Source organism: Carcharodon carcharias, chromosome 23 (genome assembly GCF_017639515.1).
Source record: "Carcharodon carcharias isolate sCarCar2 chromosome 23, sCarCar2.pri, whole genome shotgun sequence".
In the NCBI taxonomy this organism is placed as follows: domain Eukaryota; kingdom Metazoa; phylum Chordata; class Chondrichthyes; order Lamniformes; family Lamnidae; genus Carcharodon; species Carcharodon carcharias.
The window spans coordinates 16,953,626-16,972,019 of NC_054489.1; the positions used below are offsets into that span (position 1 = coordinate 16,953,626).

Below are 18,394 nucleotides of genomic sequence, written 5' to 3' on the forward strand. Positions count from 1 at the left end.
TGCTGCACCTGCTTGCTTGCTTTCAGTGATTGGTTCAAGGACTCCCAGGTCCCTTTGTACATCAACATCTCCCAATCTATCACCATTTAAATAATAATATGCCATTCTGTTTTTCCTATCAAAGTGGATAACTTCACATTTATCCACATTATACTGCATCTACCATGTATTTGCCCACTCACTCAACCTGTCTAAATCACTTTGAAACCTCTGAACACACTCCTTATCGCTCGCATTCTCACCAGATTTCCTTCTGTCAGCAAACTTGGAAATATTACATATGGTTCCCTCATCCAAATCACTGATATATATTGTGCATAGCTGGGGCCCAAACACTGATCCCTGCAGTACCCCGCAAGTCACTGCTTGCCACTCCGAAAAAGGCCCATTTATTTCTACTCATTTCCTGTCTGCTAACCAATTTTCAATCCATGCCAATATATTACTCCTAATCCCATGTACTTTAATTTTACACACTAACCTCTCGTGGGACTTTATTAAAAGCTTTCTGAAAATCCAAATACACCACATCCACTGATTCTCCCTTATCTATTCTGCTAGTTACATCCTCAAAGAACTCCAGGAGGTTTGCCAAACATGGTTTCCCTTTCATAAATCCACGTTGACTTTGTCTAATCCTATTGATATTTTCTAAGTGTCCTGTTATCACATCCTGTATAATAGACTCTAGCATTTTCCCTACAACTGAGATTCGGCTAGCCGGTCTGTAATTTACTGTTTTCTCCCTCCTTTTTTAAATAGCAGTTATACTCCAATCTGTCGGGACTGTTCCAGAATCTACAGAATTTTGGAAGATGACAACCAACACAACTATTTCCGCGGCCATCTCCTTTAATGCCCTGGAATATAAATTATCGGTCCTGGGGATTTATCGGCTTTCATTTCCATTAATTTCTCCAGCACTACTGTTTTAGTAATGCTAGTTTCATTCAATTCCTCCTTCTCACTAGACCCTTGATTCCCCTACTATTTATGGGAAGTTGTTTGTGTTTTCCTGTGTGAAGTAGTTGTTTAATTGCTCTGCCATTTCTTTGTTCTCTTTAAGTTCTCCCATTTCAGACTATAAGGGACCTACATTTGTCTTCATTAATTTTTTTTTTTACATACCTGTAGAAGCTTTTACAGTAAACTTTTATGTTCCTTGCAAGTTTACTCTCATGCTCTATTTTTCCCCTCTTAATCAATCTCTTGGCCCTCTTTTGTTGAATTCTAAACTGCTCCCAATCCTCAGGCTTGCTACTTTTTCTAGCAACTTTATATGATTCCTCTTTGGATCTAATACTATCCCTAATTTCTTTTGTTAGCCATGGTTGGGAAGCTTTTCCTTGTGTTTTTGTGCCAGAAAGGAATGTACAACTGTTGCAATGTACACATTCGTTCCCTAAATATTAGCCAGTGTCTATCCATCGTCATTGTTATTGTCCATCATTGGCTTTTAATGAAGTTCCCCATTCTCTCTTAGCCAACTCACGCCTCATATCTAGTGGTTTTCTTAAAGATTTAGCACCTTAGTTTCAGATCAGACTACTTCACTTTCCATCCTAATGAAGAATTCTATCATGTCATGGTCACTGTTCCCCAAAAGACCTTGCACAACAAGATTATTAATTAAACCCTTCTCATTGCACAATACCAAATCTAGTGTAGCCTTTTCCCGAGTCAGTTCTTCAGCATGTTGGTCTAAAACAGCATCTTGTACACACTCCAGGAATTCGTCCGCCACAATATTATTGCTAATTTAGTTTGCCCAGTCTATATGTAGATAAAAATCACTCATGATTACTGTAGCACCCTTGTTACATGCATCTCTAATTTCCTGTTTAATGCAGTCCCTTACCGTATCATTTTGGAGGCCTTTAGACAACTCCCACTAATGTTTCCTGCCCCTTGTTGTTTCTTAGCTTCACCTAGACTGACTATACATCTAGATTTTCTGAGCCAATATTCTCTCTCACTATTGCACTGATTTAACCCTTAGCTCACAATGCCATGTCACCTCCTTTTCCTTTTTGCTGGTCTATCTTAAATATATTCAGTAGATATTCAGTTCCCAGCTTTGGTCACCCTGCAGCCATATCTCTGTAATCGCACTCATATCATTTTACATTTACATTTATTTGCACTGTTAATTCATCTACCTTATTGTGAATGCTCTGTACATTCAGATAGTGCTTTTAGACTTGTCTTTTTAACATGTTTACGCAATGTTTTTGTACTATGGCCCTATTTGCTGCTAGACCTTGTTTCCTCTGCCTTCCACTTTTGCTTTCTACTTTTCCATCTTTCATTCCCATCTTTGTTTCTCTCTCATGTCTCCCTGCTCAGGTTTTCATCCCCCTACTAATCTAGTTTAAGCCTTCCCCACAGTACCAGTGAACACCCCTGCGAGGATACTGGGGTCCCAGTCTTGTTTGGGGTGCAACCCATCCAGCTTGTACAGGTCTCATTTTTCCCAAAATCAATCCCAAAGTCTCAGGAATCTAAATCCCTCCCTCCTACACCATCGCTCCAGCCACAGATTCATCTAGTCTATTCTCTTATTCCTGATTTCGCTCGCACGTGGCACTGGGAGTAATCCTGAGATTACTACCTTCAAGTTTCTTTTTAATTTATTTCCTAGCTCCCTATATTCTGCTTTCAAATAGTGGAGTTACATTTGCCACCCAGCTTTTGTCTGCATCTGACCACAAAGTAGAAATGTGTTTCATTTTCCAATATTTGCATCATTTAACTAGATAAGCACAACAATGACAATTTTTTAACCCCGCATTGTCAAAAATACTGAATGCCGTTTTTGTTAATGACCCAACATCAGAAAGAAATGCTACAGGCATATTTAGCACATTAGAGAATTTGATTAATGAGAAAACCCATTTCTAGCTTTGTCATTAATTTCCAACATACTTGCCTGATCAGAATGACTGGATAAAGGAGAATTTTTCCTTAATCACAGGTTATGTCATATTGGACTGCCAGGGAACACCATTATTAACATGGATAATATATATCAGATCTTTCCACCATTCATTTCTTATTTTGCATGTGAAAGTAAAGAACTGAGTGATGCAGTTGGTTGAGAACCTATTTGAATTCCTAACATGTTAATTCACATCCAGACCAGAAAGAGAGAAATGTCTTTACTGTCTGTTGACTACAAGCATCTTATGTCAAATAGTTTGCAGCAGCAGCATCAATCAGCTTCCTCATGGACAAGAGTTCCCAGCACAAAATTGTCCTTAATTTACCACATATTGATAACCTCAAGAAGCCAAAAGATAGTGTGCGAAAAGCAACATGTCACATTAAGTGCATTAGGACTCTGAAGTTATAGCTACATAGAGGGAGATTTACTTGCTTCTAACTCATACTGAGTGATTAGTGCACATAGGTGGTGTCTGAAATGATTGTATTTCTCATCTTCTTGGACACCCAAAACTCCAAAACAAAAAAAATGATTTAAAATGCAATCATTGTGACCACAATATCCAGCTGCTTAAAGCTACTAAAATTAACATTTCTAAGTGCAACGCAGAATATGTAAAATAAAATCTAAATTAAAAAAATTATGGATTTTTAAATACCAGTCTGTATTGTTGTAGTGTCTGGGCTTCTCGTTGTAACCAACTCTCCACTGATGTCCGTTTTTGTTGTAAGCTTTGCTCTCGAACGATACGGTTCTGGTCTTGTGGACTGAGCTGTGCAAGCTGTGCAAGCTGAGCTAAAATAAGGAATAATTTCAGATCACTGTCAAAATGGAAATCCATGGTAGTAAAACTTGCATATTCCAACAATTTATATTCAAAATTGTTAAACTATATTAAATTCATACAGTCTAAATACTTATTTGTTGCTTTAACAGCAACATCTTCCACCTTCCATCTGTTCACAAATAATGGGGCAATTTGCTGAACATGCATTGGTGTTGGAGAGGCTTACTGCCAGCAAACATAAATTAATTGCAAATGTTATCTGTGTCAATTTTATGATATGTAACAGCAGCAGGTAAGGTTCCCTGGTATGTCCATCTTGACGAGTAAGTCAGCTTACCTCGGTCCCTCAATAACGAACTGCCACAAGGATCACCACTGGCACAGACGATTTTCAATGTGTACATGCTGCCAACAAAGTCATGCAAATTTGCATAAGTGGACAACCTTGTCCGGCAATGCAAGCAGCCACCTTCAACAACATGGAGTCCACTTTGAAAAGGGACCTCAAACCATGTCTGAATACTTCCAGAAACGGAGAATCAAGCCAAACCCCACAAAACAACAGTTACCACATTTTATCTTGTTCATCAGAATGCTAAACGCAGCCTGAAGGTGACATTCTGTGGCAACCTTGTTCAACATGACCCTAGTCTGACTTACCTCAGAATAAAGCTGGGTCTCACGCTAATCTTCCACAGTCACCTGAAGGAGATAGCCACCAAGGCAAGTCAAGAGTCAACCTGATCCAGAAACTGGCATACTATAGTTAGGGAGCCTCAGCATCAGTACTACAGACTCCAATGATGGCCCTCGTGTGCTCCATAGCTGAGCACTGTGCACTGGTATGGACCAGAAGTAGCCACATTTGACTGGTTGATGTTCAATTGGTCATTGAATGAGATTATTATTGGAGCCCTCAAGTCAACCCAAACACCCGGCTACCCGTGCTGGCATACATCACACTGTCACTCCCCCCACCCCCAACAAATCGGCTGCAACATAGCGAACCTCAGTTCAGTTCAGCAAATCGAGGAAAACCAAATGCCTCCCCATCTATCAGGACCTCATCAACGTCCCTCACCTCTACTTGAAATCACATGAGCCTTTTGGATCCATGCACACAATCTCAGGCAATGAGTTTTCAACAATGAAGCAGCTTTGAAAAATGAATGGGCCTCACAAGAAGTCATGAGCAAACACCTTGTGAAAGGGTCAACAAAGAAGGTCCCTGGTTTTGATCCACCACGAAGCTCATAGGCATTGCTAAACTGCATCCGTACAAACCGTGGCAGATGCAGATATCTGATGTACAAATGGAAAATTAAAATCTCTCCTGTGTGTAACTGTGGTCACCGAGAACAGACCATGGAACACATAATGACCCAATGCCTGACTCAAATACGAAGGAGGTATTGCAGCGATACACACTGCCACTCCTGACATAATATCCTGGCTCAACCACCTTGACATAAAATTATATGAAAGAAGAAGTTAGAATGTTGTCTCCCACTCTGGCCACTCTACGTGAACAACAATGAGGAGGGTACAGAAGACTATGACAAGACGGTAAAAGGCTTCAGTTATGTGATGAGACTACAGAAACTGAGCCAACTGTCAGAACAAGGATGGTTAAGAAGCTATCTAAAAATTATACACTGATTTGACGAGATAAGTAGATGAATACTATTTCTACTGGTCATTAATTAAGCATTATTTGCCTTATGAAAAGTGGGTCACCTGCTCAGTCTCTTGTTACAAGCCACATGTCAGAATTTATTGGTAATAGGTGAGCCAACTACATGAACAAAAAGTTTCTGTTAAAAAGAAACGCCACACTTCAGCTTGAAATTACACCTTACCACGATAGTTAGATTTATGTGGTGTACTTGGATTTCCAGAAGGCATTTGACAAGGTGCCATATCAAAGGTTACTACACAAAATAAGAGCCCATGGTGTAAGGGGAAACATAACTGTATGGATAGAGGAATAAAAACAGAAAATGCTGGAAAAACTCATCAAGTCTGGCAGCATCACGGAGAGAGAGAAATAGAGTTCACGTTTTGAGTCCATATGACTCTTCTTCAAAGCTAAGGAGAGGTGGAAATGTGATGGAATTTTTACTGTTTAAGAGCAGGTGGAGCAAAATAGGTGGTCAGGGATAGGTGGGAGTTCAGGAGAGACTGACAAAGATGTCATGGACACAAGACAAAGGGAGTGTTGATGGTTGTGCTAAAGACTAAAGAAGGTTCTGATAGCAGTATAAAGGTAAGATAGCAGAATGTGTAAATAGCTAAACAAGGGTCAGCGCTTTGTGAAAGCACAACACAGAAATAAGTGACAGATGGCTCGGGGGGGGAGGGAGGTGGGTGGAGGGTAAATAAATAAATAGCGAATAAAAATAAAAAATTGTATTAAAAAAGGGGCAAAGATGGAGGAGAGAGTTCATGGTTTGAAGTTGCTGAATTCAATGTTAAATCTGGCAGGCGGTAAAGTGCTAATCGGAAGTTGAGGTGCTGTTCCTCCAGTTTGTGTTGGGCTTCAATGGAATATTGCAGCAGGCCAAGGACAGACCATGAGGCCATGAGAGCAAGCTTGTTATGGACAAAGAAATAGACAAGTTGCAAAAAAATGTTTTGGATTGGGGGGTTGCAGATTTTAGTAAAATAAGGCAGGATCTGGCCAGGATAGACTGCGAACAGCTACTTGTGGGGAAATCTAAAGAGCAGCAGTTGGGGGGGGGAGGGGTGGGGCGTTCAAAAAGGAAATGGGCAGGGTACAGGCTCAAAATGTTTCCTCTACGGTTATGGGAAGGGGTAACAAGCCTAGAGAACCATGGATGACCAAGGATATTCAGGAAGATATGGATGGGATGGTCAAATGGGCAGATAACTGGCAGATGGAATTCAACCCTGAAGAGTGTGAGGTGATACACTTTGGAAGGAGTAATTTGACAAGGAAGTATTCAACAAACTGCATGACACTAGGAAGTTCTGAAGAACAAAGGGACCTTGGCATGCGTCTCCATAGATCTCTGAAGGCGGAGGGGCATGTTAGTGGGGTGGTGAAAAAGGCATATGGGACACTTGCTTTTATCAATTGAGGCATAGATTACAAAAGTAGGGAGGTCATGTTGGAGTTGTATAGAACCTTGGTGAGGCCACAGATGGAGTACTGTGTGCAGTTCTGGTCACCACATTATAGGAAGGATGTGATTGCACTGGAGGGGGTGCAGAGGAGATTCACCAGGATCTTGCCTGGGATGAAACATTTAAGTTATGGAGAGAGGTTGGATAGACTTGGGTTGTTTTCATTGGAGCAGGGAAGACTGAGGGGCGACCTGATCGAGGTGTACAAGATTATATGGGGCATGGACAGGGTGGATAGGGAGCAGCTGTTCCCCTTAGTTGAAGAGTCAGTCACGAGGGGACATAAGTTCAAGGTGAGGGGCAGGAGGTTTAGGGGGATGTGTGGAAAGACTTTTTTACCCAGAGGGCGGTGATGGTCTGGAATGCACTGCCTGGGAAGGTGGTGGAGGCGGGTTGCCTCACACCTTTAAAAAGTACCTGGATGAGCACTTGGCACATCATAACATTCAAAGCTATGGGCCAAGTATTGGTAAATGGGAGGTAGGTCAGGTGTTTCTCACGTGTTGGTGCAGACTCCATGGGCTGAAGGGCCTCTTCAGCACTGAGAGATTCTGTGATACAATGAGAAGGAAAAAGAGAGGCTTTCAGCAGGTACAAGGGAAGCAAATCAGCAGAGGCATTAGTGGAGTACAGAAAGTGCAGGGTGGAGCTTAGGAAAGCAATTAGGAGAGCAAAGAGGGGATATGAGAAAGCACAGGCTGGTAAAAGTAGGGGAAATCCCAAGATATTCTATAAGTATATCAATGGGAAGAGGGTAACCAGGGAAAGAGTAGGGCCCATAAGGGACCAAGGGGGCAGAGGACATCGCTAGAGTGTTGAACGAATGCTTCACATCCGTCTTCACCCAAGAGAATGAGGATGAAGGTATCGAACTTGGGGAAAGAGACTGCGAGGTTCTTGAGCAAATTGATATAGGGAGTGACAAGGTATTGGAGGTCAAAGCAAAAAAACTGCGGATGCTGGAAAACCAAAACAAAAACAGAAATACCTGGAAAAACTCAGCAGATCTGGCAGCATCAGGGGAGAAGAGCAAAAGTTGACGTTTCGAGTCCTCCTGACCCTTGAAGGGTCTGTTGAAGGGTCATGAGGACTCATAACGTCAACTAAGGTATTGGAGGTGTTGGCAGGCTGAAAAGTTGACAAATTTCCAAGTCCAGAGGATTTGCATCCCAGACTGGAGGGAGGCAAGGGAGGGGATTGCAGGGCTCTGACCCAAATTTTTAATTCCTCTCTGGGGGAGGTGCCAGAGGACTGGAGAACAGCTAATGTGGTTCCGCTATTTAAGAAGGGTTATACAGATAAGCCAGTGAACTACAGACCAGTGAGTTTCACGTTAGTGGTAGGGAAATTATTGGAGAAAGTTCTGGAGAGAATCTATCTCCATTTGGAGAGGCAAGGTTTGATCAGGGATAGTCAGCATGGTTTTGTCAGAGGGAGGTCATGCCTAACAAATTTGACTGAATTTTTTGAGGAGGTGACCAGGTGTGTAGATGAGGGTAGTGCAGTTGATGTAGTTTATATGGATTTCAGCAAAGCCTTTGACATGGTCCCACATGGGAGACTTATGAAGAAGGCAAAGGCACATGGGATACAGGGTAATTTCATAAGGTGGATTCAAAATTGGCTTAGTTGTAGGAGACAGAGGGTGATGACAGAAGGAAGCCAGTGTCCAGTGGCATATCACAGGGATCTGTGCTGGGTCCCCTATTATTCATCATTTATATAAATGACATAGATGACTATGTGGGGGTTAGGATTAGTAAATTTGCGGATGACACAAAGACTAGCCACTAAGATAAAAGCAAAATACTGCGGATGCTGGAAATCTGAAACAGAAACAAAAATAGCTGGAAAAACTCAGCAGGTCTGACAGCATCTGCAGAGAGGAACACAGTTAACGTTTTGAGTCCGTATGATTCTTCATCAGAACTAAAGAAATATAGAAATGCGGTGAAATATAAGCTGGTAGAGGGGGGTGGGACAGGTAGAGCTGGATAGAGGGCCAGTGATAGGTGGAGGCAAAGAAGATGACCCAGACCTCCCTGTCATTTGCCATTTCAACACTCCACCCTGCTCTCATGCCCACATGTCCATCCTTGGCCTGCTGCAATGTTCCAGTGAAGCTCAACGCAAACTGGAGGAACAGCACCTCATCTTCCGATTAGGCACTTTACAGCCTTCTGGACTTAACATTGTGTTCAACAACTTCAGATCATGAACTCTCTCCTCCATCCCCACCCCCTTTCCGATCCCCATTTTTCCAATAATTTATATTTTTTAAATATATTTTTCTTTTCCCACCTATTTTTAAATCTATCGTTTTATCTCCACCTTTTAGACCATTTCGATCCCTTCCCCCCACCCCACCCCCACTAGGGCCATCTGCCACTTGTTTGTCCTGCTTTCTACCCTTAATGTCACCATTAGCACATTCCTTAGCTAATATCACCACCATCAACACCCCTTTGGCCTTTTGTCTACAACATCTTTGGCAATCTCTTCTTTGCCTCCACCTATCATTGGCTCTCTATCCAGCCCTACCTGGTCCACCCCCTTCTACCAGCTTATATTTCACCACATTTCTATATTTCTTTAGTTCTGATGAAGAGTTATACGGACTCGAAACGTTAACTGTGTTCCTCTCTGCAGGCGCTGTCAGACATGCCAAGTTTTTCCAGCTATTTTTGTTTTTGTGACAAAGATTGGCTGGGTGGTTAACAGTGAGGTTGAGTGTCTTGGGCTACAGAAAGATACAGATGGGATGGTCAAATGGGCAGAAAAGTGGCAGATGGAATTTAACCCTGAGACGTGAGATGGTACACTTTGGAAGGAGTAATTTGACAAGGAAGTGTTTGATGAACAACATGACACTAGGAAGTTCTGAGGAACAAAGGGACCTTGGTGTGTATGTCCATAGACCTCTGAAGGCAGACGGGCATGTTAGTGGGGTGGTGAAAAAGGCATATGGGACACTTGCCTTTATCAATCGAGGCAGAGATTACAAAAGTAGGGAGATCATGTTGGAGTTGTATAGAACATTGGTGAAGCCACAGCTGTTCTGGTTGCCAAATTATAGGAAGGATGTGATTGCACTGGAGGGGGTGCAGAGGAGATTCACCAGAATCTTGCCCGGGATGAAACATTTAAGTTATGAAGGTTGGACAGACTTGGGTTGTTTTTGCTGGCGCAGAGAAGACTGAGAGGCAACCTGATCGAGGTGTGCAAGATAATGAGGGGCATGGACAGGGTGGATAGGGAGCAGCTGTTCCCCTTAGTTGAAGAGTCAGTCACGAGGGGACATAAGTTCAAGGTGAGGGGCAGGAGGTTATGGGGGGGGTGTGAGGAAAAACCTTTTTACGCAGAGGGCGGTGATGGTCTGGAATGCGGTGCCTGGGAGGGTGGTGGAGGCTGGTTGCCTCACATCCTTTTAAAAGTACCTGGATGAGCACTTGGCACGTCATAACATTCAAGGCTATGGATGAAGTGCTGGTAAATGTGATTAGGTTGGTACGTTAGGTGTTTCTCACGTGTCAGTGCAGACTCGATGGGCCGAAGGACTTCTTCTGCACTGAGATTCTGTGCTGTGTTGAAATGGCAAGCAACAGGAAGGTCTGGATCATGCTTGCGGACTAAGCGAAGGAGTTCCGCAAAGCAGTCACTCAGTCTACGTTTAGTCTCCCCAATGTACAGACCACCACATTGGGAGCAGTGAATACAGCAGATCAAATTGAAGGAGGTGCAAATGAAGTGTTGCTTCACCTGAAAGGTGTGTTTAGGGCCTTGGACCGTGAGGAGGGAAGAGGTAAAGGTATGGATAGAGGATTGGTTAGCTAATAGGAAACAGAGAGTAGGGATAAATGGGTCATTTTTGCGTTGGTAAGATGCACTGAGCAAAGTGCAACAGGGATCAGTGCTGGGGCCTCAACTAATTACAACCTATATTAATGACTTGGGGAAAGGGACTGAATGCATGGTTGCTAAATTTGATGACACAAAGATAGGTAGGAAAGTAAGCTGTGAAGCGGACTTAAGGAGTCTGTGAAGCGATATAGACAGGTTAAGCGAGTGGGCAAAAATCTGGCAGATGGAGCATAATATAGTAAAATGCGAACTTGTCCTCTTTGGTAGGAAGAATACAAAAGCAGCATATTATTTAAATGGAGGGAGATTCCAGAACTCTGCAGTACAGGTACAAGAATCACAAAAAGTTAGTATATGGGTACAGCAAGTGATTCAAAAGGCAAATGAAATGCTGTTGTTTATTGCAAGGAGAATGGAATATAAAAGTAGGGACATTTTGTTGGTGTTGTACAGGGCATTGATGACACATCTGAAGTACTGTGTACAGTTTTGGCCCCTTTATTTAATTATACTTGCATTAGCAGTGCACAGAAGGTTCACTCGACTGATTCCTGGGATGAAGGGGTTGTCTTATCAGGAAAGGCTAGGCAGGTTGGGCCTGTAACCATTAGAGTTTAGAAGAATGAGAGGTGATCTTATTGAAACATGAAAGATCTTGAGGGGATCTGAAAGGGTGGGCGCTGCAAGGATGTTTCCTTTGTGGGAGAGACGAGAACAAGGGGACCCAGGTTAAAAATAAGGGATCTCCCATTTAAGATGAGGATGAGGAGAAATTCTCTCAGAGGGTCGTTAGTCAGTGGAATTCTCTTCCCCAGAGAGCAGTGGAGGCAGGGTCATTGAATATTTTTAAGGCTGAGTTAGAATGACTCCCTTGTCAGTCAAGAATCTAAGGGTATGGGGGTAGGCAGGGAAGTTGGGGCCACAATCAGATCAGCCATGATCTTATCAAATGATGAAGCAGGCTCAAGGGGCCAAATGGCCTATGCCTGCTACTAATTCATATGCTCATATGTTCTTAAACTAAAATGTGTGCTGATTGGACAGAGTTTATCACTTCATTTTCTTGTCCTTATTTTTAGCTTCTGAACAGACAGAATAACACGCACAAAAGTTGATCACTCAGTATCTCTCCCCCTTTTCCGAACATCTTGGGGTGACAAATTGCTGAAAAACTGAACCATCTGATGCAAAATGCACACATCTAGCAATTGATTTTATATTTAACATAGCAGTACACATGCTGAATGACTTAGAAAAACAAGAAATTTGTGTTTAAATACACAATTTTAAAATGAAAAACAGAATACCAGAACAATAACACTATTTCCCACTCCGTAGATGCTGACTTATCTGAGTATTCCCAGTATTGTGTGTTTCTATTTCAAAACATTGGACAAAACTTCATTTGAAAGAAACTGAAAAGCCATTGAAAATTCTGTTAAATCAAAATTCCAATTACCTTGTATGCGTAGACTCTCTTGATATTGAATGATAAAATATTCTTGGGTATGCTGTAGCTTTCGTAGTTCATTCTCTGTGTCTTGAGTCATTAGTCTTAGCTCCTCAAACGTCTGATTTATTTGAAGGTGTTTCTGAGACATGGAATCCAGCAAACCTACTGGTGAACTTGGCTAAGAAAAACGTTTAAAAGAAATCAGAGAATCAGGCTTTTTCATTAACTCAGTTGCTTTTTTATCAACTAAGTTCAGGGACAAGATTTAGAAGTAATTTGTTAAAAGGATATTCAACATCATAATTGGTATAATTTCCCTTAACTGTATCAAATTGTCCCAGATGTGACAAAATGTGATATTCAAAACGAGGAAACAAATTAGTGTAATCTTAATCCAAAAGCAAAATACTGCAGATGTTGAAAATTTGAAATAAAAACAGACAAAGCTTGAAATACTCAGCAGCTCAAACAGAGTCTGTGGAAACAGAGTTAACGTTTCAGGTTGATGACCTTTCTGATGAAATTGTTTCCATCTCCACAGATCCTGCTTGGCCTGAGTATTTCCAGCATTTTCTGTTTTTATTTTAATCTTAATCTTGTTTAGGTACAGTATCTGTATCTAAGGATACCCAATAATCCTATAGTAAATGAATATTGAGCTCTCAAACTGCCTTCTAAGGAGATAAACAAAGAACAAAGAACGAAGAAAAGTACAGCACAGGAACAGGCCCTTCGGCCCTCCAAGCCTGCGCCGATCATATTGCCCGTCAACTAAAACATTTTGCACTTCCGGGGTCCATATCTCTCTATTCCCATCCTATTCATGTATTTGTCAAGCTGCTTCTTAAACACCACTATCGTACCTGCTTCCACCACTTTCTCTAGCAGCGAATTCTAGACACTCACTACCCTCTCCGTAAAAAACTTGCCCCACACATCTCCTCTATAGATTTCTCCTCTCACCTTAAATCTATGTCCCGTAATTGACTCTTCCACCCTGGGAAAAAGCTTCTAACTATTCTGTCCATGCCACTCATAATTTTGTAAACTTCTATCAAGTCGCCCCTCAATCTCCATCGCTCTAGTGAGAACAATCTGAGTTTCTCCAACCTCTCCTCATAGCTAATAACCTCCAGACCAGGCAGCATCCTGGTAAACCTCCTCTGCACCCTCTCCAATGTCTCCATATCTTTCTGGTAATATGGCGACCAGAATTGCACACAATATTCCAAGTGTGGCCTAACCAAGGTTCTATACAGCTGCAGCGTGACTTCCCACCTTTTATACTCAATACCCCTGCCAATGAAGGCAAGCATGCCATATGCCTTCCTTACTACCTTACCTACCTGCGTTGCCACTTTCAGTGACCTGTGGACCTGTACACCCAGATCCCTCTGCCCCTGCACTTAAGGGTTCTGCCATTTACTGTATAATTCCTTCCTGTATTAGACTTTCCAAAATGCATTACCTCACATTTGTCCAGATTAAACTCCATCTGCCATTTCTCCTCCCAAGTCTCCTGTTGTATCCTTTGACAATCTTCTTCACTATCTGCAACTCCTCCAACCTTAGTGTCGTCTGCAAACTTACTAATTAGCCCAGTTATATTTTCCTCCAAATCATTTACGTATACTACAAACAGCAAAGGTCCCAGCACTGATCCCTGCGGAACTTCACTAATCACAGCTCTCCATTCAGAATAGCACCCTTCCACTGTTATCCTCTGTCTTCTATGACCAAGCCAAATCTGTATCCATCTTGCCAGCTCACCTCTGATACGACTTTACCTTCTGTACCAGTCTGCCATGAGGGACCTTATCAAAGGCCTTACTGAAATCCATGTATATAACATCCACTGCCCTTCCATCGTCGATCATCTTTGTCACTTCCTCAAAAAACTCGATCAAGTTAGTGAGACACGACCTCCCCTTCACAAAACCATGCTGCCTCTTACTAATATGCACATTTGCTTCCAAATGGCAGTAAATCATGTCACGAAGAATCTTCTCCAATAATTTCCCTACCACTGATGTAAGGCTCACCAGCCTGTAATTTCCTGGATTATCCCTGCTACCCTTCTTAAACAATGGAACAACATTGGCCATTCTCCAGTCCTCTGGGACCTCACCCATAGCCAGTGAGGATACAAAGATTTCTGTCAAGACCCCAGCAATCTCCTCCCTTGCCTCCCTCAGTACTCTGGGGTAGATCCCATCTGGCCCTGGGGACTTATCCACCTTAATATTCTTCAAGACGCCTAACACCTCCTCTTTTTTGATCTCAACATGATCCAGGTTATCTACACACTCTTCCCTCGACAAATCAACTGCTTAGTCCTTCTCACTGATGAATACTGATGAGAAGTATTCATTTAGTATCGCTCCCACTTCCTCTGGCTCCACACACACATTCCCAACTCTGTCCCTGAGTGGGCTTACCCTTTCCTGGCTACCCACATGCTTTTTACATATGTGTAAAAGGACTTGGGATTTTCCTTAATCTTGGTTGCCAGTGACTTTTCATGACCCCTTTTAGCCCTCCTGACTCCTTGCTTAAGTTTCTTGCTACTTTCTTATATTCTCCACGGGCTTCATCTGTTCCCAGCCTTCTAGCCCTTATGAATGCTTCCCTTTTCTTTTTGACTAATCTCACAATATCAAAACAGTCTATAAAGGTTGTATAAAGACAACCTCATAAATGAAGATTACAGATAGGTTTCAGAGTCGCTAAGCTTCTCCCTTCCTTCAGGTTTTCTGGGTGTCACTATGCTCAGTGCCTGAAAAACTGCCTCAAATCATAGACAACACCTTTGATTCTGTTGAATGGAATCTGCAGTATTATTTTAATTGTTGCAGTTGCTCACTCAGTATCAATAAATAAGTATTTATAGGAATGCATCCTCTCATTAATTTTTTTAACCAATGACTCATTTTAGCAAGATAAAGCTTCCAGTGAAAAAGCTCCAATCTGATAGGACAATAAAACTTTACCTGTGTACCATTTATCGGAAACTAAATTTTTGACTCATGAAAATAAAGCAAGATAAACTCCTGCCATTATGTGTGGTACTTTAATTACCTTAACACATTGCATTGTATATATGCAAGGATTGCAAATAACCAACATTTGCAAACCTGCAAGTGTGGTCAATTGCTGTGATTTTTGCAAAATCAAAATAGAAAGTTCATTTTAACTAATTTTCTAACAAACACCAATAATATTCTTCATTCTATGTATTCCTAAACTGGATACAAAACAAAGATTATGAATTCCTCTTACTATCCAAATTGAAAACACATTTTATGCCATATCTTCACAAGAATACTTTTATCATAAAGAGCAACTTATAAATTTTTTTTATTCATTCATGGGATGTGGGCTTCGCTGGCTGGGCCAGCGTTTATTACTCATTCCTAGATGCCCTTGAGAAGGTGGTGGTGAGTTGCGTTCTTGAACCGCTGCAGTCCATATGGTGTAGGTACACCCACAGTGCTGTTAGGGAGGGAGTTCCAGGATTTTGACCAGCAGCAATGAAGGAATGGCGATATATTTCCAAGTCAGGATGGTGAGTGGCTTGGAGGGGAACTTCCAGGTGGTGGTGTTCCCATCTATCTGCTATCCTTGTCCTTCTAGATGGTAGTGGTTGTGGGTTTGGAAGGTGCTGTCAAAGCAGCCTTGGTGAATTCCTGCAGTGCATCTTGTAGACGGTACACACTGTTGCCACTGTATGTCGGTGATGGAGGGAGTGAATGTTTGTGGGATGTGGTGCCAATCAAACGGACTGCTTTGTCCTGGATGGTGTCAAGCTTCTTGAGTGTTGTGGGAGCTGCACTCATCCAGGCAAGTGGAGAATATTCCATCACACTCCTGACTTGTACCTTTAAGCGATGGACAGGATTTGGGGCATCAGGTGGTGTGTTACTCGTCACATGATTCCTGGCCTCTGACCTGCTCTTGTAGCCACAGTATTTATATGGCTAGTCCAGTTGAGTTTCTGGTCAATGGTAACCCCCAGGATGTTGATAGTGGGGGATTCAGTGATGGTAATGCCATTGAACGTCAAGGGGCTATGGTTAGATTCTCTCTTGTTGGAGATGGTCACTGCCTGGCACTTGTGTGGCGCGAATGTTACTTGCCACTTGTCAGCCCAAGCCTGGATATTGCGCCCAGGTCTTGCTGCATTTGGATATGGACTGCTTCAGTATCTGAGGAGTCGTGAATGGTGAACATTGTACAATCATCAGCGAACATTCGCACTTCTGACCTTATGATGGAAAGAAGGTCATTGATGAAGCAGCTGAAGATGGCTGGGCTGAGGACACTTACTCTGAAGTCAATTTTTAAAACAAAAATCCCAATCCAGAACATTGGTTACAGGTTGGTGATATAGGCAAGTTTTATTACTATGTAAAAATCTTTGCTTCAAACATCACTTTTGACCCTACGTTTTCTGTGAAGACAGACAAGTTTAACCCTTCAAAGTCAAAACTTTCCGCAGATCATTTGCAAGAGCAACTGTCAGTTACCAGCTTAGTTTTGATTGCTGGACTCAGTCCTTGATCTACTATTTACTTCATCTCTCAATTTCTTCTGGCCTTGTTTGAATCTATACACGTCAATTGCTGAAGCTTCCTCCAAAAAACTCAGTTTCTTTAACTATCTAAAAAGCTGATGTCCATGTTGCTTCTTTTTATGAAGATGCTTCAGCACCTCTCTTGCATTTCTAACCAAGATGAGCTCATTAATGGATACATGGCCCTTTTTCTGATTCCAAGATTTTAACCTTTCTTTTTGCACTTTTCCTCTCTACTTTATCAATATTACTGTAGTCATTTTCCTCCAAATTGCCATTTGTTGCTCCTTCTTAGCTCCAAACATAATATTCTATGTGCTCTTCCTCCACTCTCCATTCCCACTGTGCTGGAAATTTAATACTGTCTTGATTTCATTCACAGGACGGTAGCGATGGCACGCCTTAACATCCTCAATCTTCCATTCGTCTTACAATTTTCTTGCAATTAAGCTATTCTTGAAGTCAGCTAATCACTACTTTCCAAATTACTCATCTTCTCAATTACTCCCTTAAATCTTGATGAACCTGCACCCTGGTTTCTCAATTCGAAAAAGTTTCTCTGTTTCTTCTTCCACAAGTGATTAAACGGGGATTGAAACAGAGTGGAACTGAAAAGAAATTTATTTTCTCTAATCTGTTACTTACATTTGTAGCTTCTCTAATCAGCCTCTGTTCATGGTACAGAATGTGTTTGATTGATCTAACCAGTTCCAGTGGGCAACGATCATAAGTATTCTGGAAATAAGAATGGAAACTGTTAAACCACTCAACAAATTTAACTTATTTTCCAGAACTGAAATCTAAATAGATTAAAGTCCATAAAACTTAAACACACAATTCTCAACCTTCCAGATAAGAGAAACTATGCAAAACTAAACCGTGTTCCTTTTGTATATCTTTCCACGTCACCTCAAAGACAAAATCTCATCAGCATATGATTTCATAGGTGCTAGAGCTCTCCACTCCTCACCCAATGGCCACTATTTAAACTTGAGTTGCAACAATTGAGTGTTGGCAGATCATTCGATTGTGGGAAGCAATATTCCCATGTTTCATTCTATTTAAATCCAACAACCGTCATGTACATACTTTCACCTGGAGATTATTCAGGAGCTGTAGCTGATTACTCTCCTCCCTAGTCCAGGAATGCTGAAGCAATCGAAACGCTACGCAACTGACACCAGCTAACTCAGTACAGATCAGAAATCTGAAAAGCTGTACTGATGGATCTCCAATGGGAATATCCTTGAGGCTAAGATTAAGAATTGATCAACTGGGGATTAGTATTTGGGGATGGTGAAGGCTGTGGTCATGATTGGTGCAGGGGCTGGTAGTTTGGGTGGAAGTTGAGATGCAAATCGTACCATATATTCTGGATATACGAACATACGAAATAGGAAAAGTAGGCCATTCGGCCCCTCAAGCCTGTTCCGCCATTCAGTGGCTGATCTGTTTGTGTTTCAACTTCCATATTCCCATCTATCCCTGACAACCTTTGATTCCCTTGTTTAACAAGAATATATCTACCTTGGCCTTAAAAATATTCAGTGACACTGCCTCCACCACCTTCTGGAGCAGGGAGCTCCAAAGTTGCTCAACCCTCACAGAAAAAATTTCTCCTCATCTTTG

General features: G+C 41.8%; 1 protein-coding gene across 9 annotated transcripts in view; it reads right to left on the minus strand.

Moving 5' to 3' along the window:
* LOC121294060 (signal transducer and activator of transcription 5B-like) overlaps positions 1-18,394 on the minus strand; it is a 170,207-nt gene that overhangs the window by 19,327 nt on the left and 132,486 nt on the right. For all 9 annotated transcript variants that reach the window (XM_041217607.1, XM_041217610.1, XM_041217601.1 and 6 more), the window contains 3 exons: positions 17,411-17,500; positions 12,199-12,370; positions 3,603-3,739 (listed from right to left, as the gene is read on the minus strand). In XM_041217607.1, the coding sequence (XP_041073541.1) occupies positions 3,603-3,739; positions 12,199-12,370; positions 17,411-17,500 (399 nt within the window). The remainder of the gene's footprint in view (positions 1-3,602; positions 3,740-12,198; positions 12,371-17,410; positions 17,501-18,394) is intronic.